At 43.5% G+C, this 9,862-nt stretch overlaps 1 protein-coding gene across 1 annotated transcript in view; it reads right to left on the bottom strand.

The window, feature by feature from the left end:
* The window catches only part of LOC123761484 (dual specificity protein kinase shkD-like), a 22,905-nt gene extending 13,386 nt beyond the window's left edge, over positions 1-9,519 (bottom strand). The window contains exon 1 of the mRNA XM_045747512.2: positions 9,409-9,519. Within this exon, the coding sequence (XP_045603468.2) occupies positions 9,409-9,519 (111 nt within the window). The remainder of the gene's footprint in view (positions 1-9,408) is intronic.
* Between the last annotated feature and the right edge of the window lie 343 nt (positions 9,520-9,862).

Raw genomic sequence — 9,862 nt, 5'->3', positions numbered from 1 at the left:
AGGTAACAGTTTCCGAAGTACTAACTGACAGTCCCCAAGAAAAAAATAACTGTATACCGAATATTGAATTAGAATTTACTTGAGCCTGTGGACCGTACTGACTGGAATATGACTTCCATAAACTTGACCAGTATTACCATATTAGTAGAGGAGAGACCTCTTGGACAACTTAATATTTATGAATTAGGGGTCGTTTTTAAGGCGACCGGGACGCCAAGTTCAGATATGCATAGGACAAAAATCCAAATATGAAATGGGTCGGCTCAACTGATGCATATTGTAGTGTGTTATTCAACCAGAAGTTTCTCCACCATGTGTCAGAGCAGCCACAGGGCAAGAGGGGGAGGAAAAGAGCGCAGGTTTTTTCTCCCCCCCTGTGTAAAATCCGTGTTAGACCAGCCACTCTGAAGAGTGTAAGATTCTCTCCTGTGCGCGGAGCCTGATCAAAGCCTTTAGAGGTCCTATATAAGCCCTGAAAAGATTATTGGTCTCCCCACACACCCCCGCCCACACCCCAGTCATCCTTCTCACTATATTAAATTCAAATTATAAATACACTATACCGAAAAAATCTGACAAACATTCGTATTTGCAATATAATTTATCCAGTTATTATTCATTTGCAACATTATAGTTCATGTTGCAACCTGTGAAATCTTAATTTCCTCAGTTTTGTGCAATAAATCTCGCGTCGTTGTGTTCACTAAGGGAAAAAGATCATCGTGCCGAGTTTTCTAAAATTCGAGGAAGCCGCTGGTCCGCTCGATCACATTTAGAATGAAGAGTAAGCATTTTCCCCCCAGGCCATGGCTCAGTCTCGCGCGCCCCCGCCACCATTACTTTCACTCTCCCACACTCCACAGATTTGATTTTCTTGCCAAACATATTGCCAGCCAGCTACCCTTGTAACCAGCCAGCCAGCTAGCTAGCCTTCTATCCACCTTGCCTTCTAGCCACCACGCCAGCTAGCTAGCTTTCTATCCAGCTATCCTTGTAGCCACCCAGCCAGCTAGCCTTGTATCCAGCCAGCCTTGTAGCCACCAGCCAGCTAGCTAGCTTTCTATCCAGCTACCCTTGTAGCCACCCAGCCAGCTAGCCTTGTATCCAGCCAGCCTTGTAGCCACCAGCCAGCTAGCTAGCTTTCTATCCAGCTACCCTTGTAGCCACCCAGCCAGCTAGCCTTGTATCCAGCCAGCCTTGTAGCCACCAGCCAGCCTTGTATCCAGCCAGCCTTGTAGCCACCAGCCAGCTAGCTAGCTTTCTATCCAGCTTGCCTTCTAGCCACCCAGCCAGCTAGCCTTGCGTCCAGCCAGCCTTGTAGCCACCCAGCTATCCAGCTAATCAACTAGTTATCCTTTCAACAATCAACCTCCAACTGAGTGTTAGCTGGCTGTTGATAGTTACTTTGAGATATATATGTAATAATAATAATTATATATACATTATAATTACATATTTTCTTCTTAAAGTTGAGCATATTAAAACAAAAGCAGTAATAGTGAAATATAATAAGGTGCAACTCGTTCTGAACATAATTATAAACCATGCGAGCGTCTCACGCCTTATGAGAGAGAGAGTTCATTCCTCGGTGGAAATGAATGCAACTCGCTCCGTGTCGGGGAGGAAAGGTCGAGTGAGGTTATCCCACACTGGAAGACCTGCCCAGTCCACGGGGCTTGAGGAAAATAATTGTTATAATTCAAGGCAATCACACGGTAAATAGCCTTTGAAAAACGTATTCACCATTGTTAATAGTCTCACAAGAAACCTTGTCCTCGAGTCATGCTTAAGGGGGATCAACGGTGTGTTTTTGGAGACGGTCACAGCCTCGACCCCACTACTACACACCAGGGATCGAAGCCACCATGGTTTGAAACCCTTAACACAGACTTATTATTTTTCCAAGAGGGAGTAACGTTGCGTTGGTTGTAGACTCTTGTCACAGCCTCCACAGTAACTCTTCCCTGCTCAAGGTCTGGACTCTCCTCCAACTAGTGTGTGTGTACTCACCTAATTGTACTCACCTAATTGTGCTTGCGGGGGTTGAGCTCTGGCTCTTTGGTCTCGCCTCTCAACCGTCAATCAATGTGTGTGTGTGTGTGTGTGTGTGTGTGTGTGTGTGTGTGTGTGTGTGTGTGTGTGTGTGTGTGTGTGTGTGTGTGTGTGTGTGTGTGTGTGTGTGAGGAAAGGTGGGGGAGGGAAGGGGTATAGAGGAGAGGGACGTCATCCAAAGTTTTTGCTTGAGATGGCTGGTTAGGTTTATTGGAAGATCATGGTATAGGTTCTGGAGATATTACCTCGTTGCCACGCCTCGTTGTCAAGTGGAACATGTGGCCCTCGGAAATTCTATAATGAAGTAATAACGTGTTGGCTTGTGAGTCGCCGCGGCAAATGAAAACACGCCCTTGATTTCCCAAATGGCAGGTCTGCCCAGCACGCCGACCTGCGCCGACACGCTGCTTGGCCCGCAACATGTCAACCTCTTCACTTTGTTATTTTTCAATCTTTAACTCAGTCGAATAATATGTTCTATTAATATTTTCGTTTGGTGTCAAGGCTGTAGTGATACTATGCACCATGTGTGTATGTTTTAAGTGATACACGGTCAGTGACACACAGCGAATCCATAAGAATGTCATGTATTTATGAAAAATTAAATATTGAGACTACATAATGGCATCAAATTAATGTCCCAAGAGTATCAGTGATTGTTAAACACATTAGGTTCACCGCCATACTGAAGTGGTGCACATGAGGGTAATGGACGGACGCTACAAACACTTCAGGTCATATTCATTCGAGAGCTGATACCAATAATCAACATTCAAATGGTTTTAACATCGAGTGTCTCATCGTTTGATGGCTTACCTTTGATTTGAGGAGAGATCAGACCCGGTAGATAACCATTAGATGATGACAGGCACCGATTACCTTACCCTATTCTTCATCACTCTTCGATTAAGGACTATTTAATCATAGGGGGTGAGGGGAACCCCCACTTATAAATGTAAACAAAGTTTACTGTTACCTTATTACGTAGGCCTATAATATAATTTGTATTTGTTATTCAAAGTAAAGACATTTCAAACTTTAAAGAAACATCAATAAGAATCAACGTAAACAAATTTTCTCCATTTAAATTCAACAAGATTCTGTTTGAATTTGAATGTCTAATTGTTCTCATTAAAACACTAAATTATATTAGTATAATCTCAATGTGAAATTAGTATATCAAATCCTACGTTACATTTTAGAATAATCAACGCAAATAATTAGGTATACACTTGTATACAAATGATATAGTTATGTCGAGGCCTGAGCCTAGTCATAACACAGGTACAGATATAACTTGTGGACTCCATCTCATCAGTTTGAAGCGTAAGTACGACAGTGGACACAAATATTGAGACAGCCCCCGCTCCTGTGCCAGGTAAGTCCACTACGGACTCACCGTAGTCCGTGCTACTTTGGAACTTTTGTTCTAAGTAGTTAAATCTAAACCAACAACAAATATTGAGCCAGATCGTGGTGATCGTAGACACTGATAGGTGTGTACTCGCTCAGACTCCTGCACGCACGCACACATGCAGCAAAAAAGACAATTGAATACAAAGAAATGTGTGTGTTCAACGCTGGTTTTTGTGGCCCACTACAAGCTTCAATAATCTACTTAATTTTAAAATTACACTCCCAGAGTCAGAGTTTTCAACGGGTTTTCAATATAAAAAAATCTACGAATCTTCCAAGTGGATTGTCTTCTAATATCGGGCAAGGTCAGGCACGCCTTCTTGACTCCATCCCCTACTCTCCATCCTGTTTAGGAAATGCAGATGTTTATCTCTCAGAATGTTTGGTAATATGTTTATTGTTTGTGATGTGTTTATATGTATGTATTAACACGATGTACTGAACGGGGTGAGAATAGCTTGAGCCACCTCATCCCTTTGTGTGTATTTTACCTCAATAAACTTATTTCAATTTCAATTTCCATCCTGTCTTCCCCCCCCCTCCTTCCCTCACCCGCTCTCTCATTCACTTCTTTTTTCTCCCCCCCCTCCCGTCTCTCTCTCTCTCTCTCTCTCTCTCTCTCTCTCTCTCTCTCTCTCTCTCTCTCTCTCTCTCTCTCTCTCTCTCTCTCTCTCTCTCTCTCTCTCTCTCTCTCTCTCTCTCTCTCTCTCTCTCTCTCTCTCTCTCTCTCTCTCTCTCTCTCTCTCTCTCTCTCTCTCTCTCTCCTTCCTCAGAATCCCTTTCCTTCAAAACGTGTTCCACTGCGGACCGCGTAATAACAGCGAAAGGACACTGGAACTAAAGTGGATCTTCGCCTCTATTACAATGATATTGGAGATTTGTGGCGGGAGGAACGTACAGTTGCGATTATATGCACACGACTTCCACCAACCCCTTGTTTCTGGGGGAGGGGGGGGGGTGCTGTTGGGGGAAACAGGGGGTGGAGTGTTTTGTGGGGGAGGGGGGACCACGTCGACAGCCAGGAGTCAAGGGATCAAGAACAGCCAGGTGTACCCAAGCTGATTAGCGAGCCAGATTCTCCCCCTGATGGCTCGCTAAATAACCCATAATTACACCCCGGAAATATAATTATGATTAGCTGCATGTCGATTAAGATGGAGATGGCTTTTTTGTTTCACCTTTTTACGGCGGGGCGACGGATAAGATTTTAAAAGGTGGTGAAATGAGAGAGAAAGGTGGGCCGTTTTGTGTGTTCACCTAGTTGTGTTTGCGGGGGTTGAGCTCTGCTCTTTCGGCCCGCCTCTCAACTGTGAGCGTCGCCTGTGTTGTGGTGGGCTGGCTGACCCACTCTTCTTCTATTTCTTGTTCTTCCTATTGCTGCTATTCCTATTCTTTGTCTTTCTCATGTTAGTGTATTTTGTATTGTTTCTACTTCCCCCTTGTAATACTATTATAGTTTTTTTTTAACTGTGTAATTTTGTTTTTAAACCCAAAAATTTGGTTTAAAAATTCTTTCAGATCGGCGCACAGATGACTCCTCTGAGGAGTGAAGATGGATGGAAATCATTCCACTAATATGTTTGGCAGACAAATATTGTAATTGCTAGATGACGGAGGTAATAGTGTGCGTGAGGTATTACTTCACGCTAATAGTGATTCAGCCTAATTTAATGGTTAGAGGGCGTAAGTAATGATGATTAAGGTGGTAGAGCAAGCGGTGGTGGGCCGCCTATGGGTAGTGGTGACGGAATGCATCTCAGGTTAACGCAGTTCCAAGGAATGATATTTAACCTTGGCCTGACGGCTGAGTGGACAACGCTCGGGATTCGTAGTCCTAAGGTTCCGGGTTCGGTCACCGGCGGAGGCGGAAACAAATAGGCAGAGGTTTTTTCATCTAGATGCGCCTGTTCACCTAGCAGTAAACAGGTACCTGGGAGTTAGACAGCTGCTACGGGCTGCTTCCTGGGGGTGTGTAACAAAAAGGAGGCTAGGTCGAGGACCGGGCCGCGGGGACGCTAAGCCCCGAAATCATCTCAAGATAACGTCAAGATAACCTGGAGGTAAAGGTTTCCTGCTCCTGCTGTACAAGTAAAGGTTGCCCTTGTGGAAAAAGCAGATTCACTGTACTGGAAGCAATAGATGCTGTTACAAATCAGCTGCTTTGCTGATCCAAATAATTCTATAATGAAAAGTTCACTCACATGCAAACGCCAGGTTACACTACTGGAAACCCACAGATGTGAAGTTCAGTACTATAAGTAAATACCAAGACAATGTACAGTAAATATCTTGAATTTGTTTTCCCAGACACAGTCGTGTAATGATGGTGGTATAAGAACATTTTGTCTGCCAGATTGTTTGTTTTGAGAGTATAAGTCACAGTAACAGGGCTGGAACAAATAAACACTAGAGAAATGCATTAGAACCATGAACAAGTGAGGACGTTTGGGTCTGGGGCGGACTACTGTGAGGTCTGGACTTGATGGTCCAAGACGGACCCAAACGTTCCTCTCAGTCTTCCCTTTGCTCTATATGCGTTTAGAGGTTATATCTTAATTTGACGTAATATAATATAGTAATTATATGTTTTTCTATTATATTGATGAATATATGGAGGACACAGTGAGTTGGGGAGACACAGTGGAACTTTACCCACTTCTTGTAAAGTAAAAAAAAATATGATGATGGAGAAAAAAAAGTAGAATTGTCTAGCACGCTAATTACCTGTGAAATAGCTGTGAATATTAACTAATGATATCTAAAGTTTGTGTTTTACTTTATTAAAATAATGAAACACAGTAAAATATTAAATGGAATGTGTAAAAAATTAAAAGTACAGTTGCCTGTTTAGAACAAAATGCAAATTTATATTTCCTGTCATCCAATACACAAGAGTAGGGAGGCATTACCTTCCGTGATCTCTGGAATGACACGCACACAACCAAATATTTTAGCCAGACCATGCATTGTTTTATTTTCATGGCACAAGATATGTAAGCGTGTCTGGTGGTGTTGTACACAAGGGGGGTGTAAGCGTGTCTGGTGGTGTTGTACACAAGGGGAGTGTAAGCGTGTCTGGTGGTGTTGTACACAAGGGGGGTGTAAGCGTGTCTGGTGGTGTTGTACACAAGGGGGGTGTAAGCGTGTCTGGTGGTGTTGTACACAAGGGGGGTGTAAGCGTGTCTGGTGGTGTTGTACACAAGGGGGGTGTAAGCGTGTTTGGTGGTGTTGTACACAAGGGGGGTGTAAGCGTGTCTGGTGGTGTTGTACACAAGGGGGGTGTAAGCGTGTCTGGTGGTGTTGTACACAAGGGGGGTGTAAGCGTGTCTGGCGGCGCTGTACACAAGGGGAGAGAGCCATTATGGTGTCTGAATGATGAAGGAATTAATAGTGGATTGGTTGACTGATAAATGCGAAGTACTTGCTGGCTGTTACCATTCCTTGTATGGGATATTTAAGGGTTCTTGTGGGGTGGTGGGGGTTTTAATGGGTGGTGAGATTATAATGGGCGGTGGGATTATAGTAGGTGGTAGATTTTTAACGTATATTGGAATTTAACCATTCGTGCATTTAATGAACGGTGGTATTGAAGGGCTGTGGAATTTAATGACAGAATATTATGGTCGATGGAGCTTATTGAACGAGAGAGCTTAATATGGGCTTAATGTGGTTTCATACAAAAATGCAAACATAAAGCCCCTTTATATGATTATATATTCAGAACTATATACAGTATTTCATTGAATAAATAGCTTTAATCTGCCTAATCTTTGATGGGTAGGGGTAGGGGAGGAGAGTGAAGCAGGGGGCGGGTGTTGTCGTCGGCCTGGGTCGTGCTGCTGGTGCTGTGAACGACGGAGTACATGGCTGATGGTTGTGCAACTTGTCCTCTTACAAATAACGTTGTTTTTCGCTCGTATGCGTTACATAAGGCCAAAAATCGTCGTACTAGAAAATGGAAGCGGCTGGCGGAAGTGACGTACTGTCCCCGTTTTCTGTTTTGGGTCCTCTGGCTTTATCTATTAGGAGAGGACACTTTAAATTGACCGTTTTCTTGACGTTTCGAAACCTTAAGAGGTTCAACACAGCTGGGTTGTGTCGGCTGGATAAGAACTGGTCACACGAGTGACCAGTATACTTATTATAGGTCATACTTTTATATATATTTATACATATATTTATACATACTTTTTATACATTTATACATACCAGCACATACTTTTAGATGGAGGCTGGCTCCATACACAGTTTCAAATGTAGATATGATAGAGCCCAGTAGGCTCAGGAATCTGTACATCAGTTGATTGACAGTTGAGAGGCGGGACCAAAGAGCCAGAGCTCAACCCCCGCAAGCACAATTAGGTGAGTATAATTAGGTGAGTACATACCTTATGGGAGCCCCCTGGACACCCAAGTGTGACGTCTATGATGATACTGTTACATGTAGGCAACTTGACTTCCGAAGGCCATGATGCTTGTCGCACATAAATCCATTAGACTTGACAAATTTTATATAGATACCAAAGATTTTCAGTGCCTTGGATTTTCGATTATAAACTAATTAAATGATTGTTTTTTCTATTATAAACTTGTACAGCATTTTTAAATTTATTTTAAATATAGTTCTATAACAATTAGAGTAGTGGGATGCTGCATTAGTTGTGTACTCAAGATTAGCTCACTCCTGATTTTTTTATCTATTTAGATCTAATATATCTATTAGATCTAATATATAATATCTATATATTATCTATCTGATTTAGTTTATTGTGCACCCCATACTCATCCTGCGAGCGGTAGCGCAAAAGCATTACAGAGGGCACAAAAGATCTTTCCTGGTCCCGTCAATCCGGGGAAGTTTCCAGGCAGAATCAGCCAGACCTTCACCTTGTATACACACGTGCTTACACTCCACACATCCATTCATTCACCACATTGGAGGTGGTGGAACCTCACCCCTCAGGATACAATCACCACACACACACCCCAACCCGTCCAGCCTGAATGCTTCTCGGCCAGCTCACAGCCTCCATACCGTAAGTGGTTTTCTTCAGTCTGGTTGACTTAAAATGAAATAAGCTTATTGAGGTATAAATACACTTAAAGGGATAAAGTAGCTCAAGCTATTCTCACCCCCGTTCAGTACAAACAATAAGCATGTTACCTAACATTCTTTGTGATAAAATATACATGTCTTGCTCGGTTGATTATCGTTGACCAGACCACACACTAGAAGGTGAAGGGACGACGACGGCGTTTCGGTCCGTCCTGGACCATTCTCAAGTCGATTGTGAGAATGGTCCAGGACGGACCGAAAAGTCGTCGTCCCTTCACCTTCTAGTGTGTGGTCTGGTCAACATACTTTAGCCACGTTATTGTGACTCATCGCTTGATCATCGTTGTCTACGTGCGCAGATAAATTATGAAAGGTAATGTAAAATAACGACCGCGGGTCTGATTAAGACATCGTGCAACCCTCTTGTGCTACCCCTCACACGATGGTTTACCTGCTGCATAATAAACTAGCAACAACAAAATTATCTGATTGGGATGATTGGTGCCAATGGCCACGCCTTCACGGTGACAAGAGAAATTATCATAACTAATCTAATCACCGAGACGTCTCTTAGCCCCAGGTTACAGCGTCCCTGCGCTGGTTGTTTATCGCCCGTACAACTGTTTTTCGCTCCGATACGCTGTCCCACAACGCCAGCTGGCACTGCCTGTGTGGGTACAATTGGTCTCAGCCGTGTCTATGTCAACTCTATCTTCTTCCACCAGCAAAGTTACTCCAGGTAGTAGACCAGCCTCCGCCTTCTGGCCAGCAGACCACCTCACCTCTGGCACAGTCTAAGCCACAGTGTTGTTGTTTAAGATTCAGCTACTGGGAAAGAAACGTTCCAAGTAGCACGAGCTATAGTGAGCCCGTAGTGGACTTACCTGGCATAGGAGCGAGGCTGTAACTTCAGTCACAGTGTGTTTCTGCCTATCATGTACTCTCGTGTCTGATCCCACAGTCCCGCCTACAGTATTCGAGGTTTCCATCGTCATTTTCGGTTAGTGGCTCCCCATCCTGATAATCTGAAGTGAAGGTTGTGTGACCTAATGTGTGGAAAGTTCGGTGGTACCACGACAAAATAATTTAGAGGAGATTCTAATACTAATGTTGGCGGTGTTTACACTTGGGAGGGATACTGTTACTTTTGAGAGGCACAATGTGTTACACTGAAGGAGGGGGGCATGTCAGGTGTCAGACAGTCAGATGTTTGCTCTGTATGACCCTGAAGCTGTGGGCAGCGTCTTGGTTATCGCAATAAAGAGACACGGAACAACATAAAGAACTATAAATGGTTTACGAAAATTCGAAACAATAATCTCTAGTCAGTCATTCTTG

This window comes from Procambarus clarkii, chromosome 7 (genome assembly GCF_040958095.1).
Source record: "Procambarus clarkii isolate CNS0578487 chromosome 7, FALCON_Pclarkii_2.0, whole genome shotgun sequence".
Lineage (NCBI taxonomy): Eukaryota > Metazoa > Arthropoda > Malacostraca > Decapoda > Cambaridae > Procambarus > Procambarus clarkii.
The sequence above is the reverse complement of the archived record's forward strand: the minus strand, read 5'-3'. Positions and strand labels throughout refer to the sequence as shown.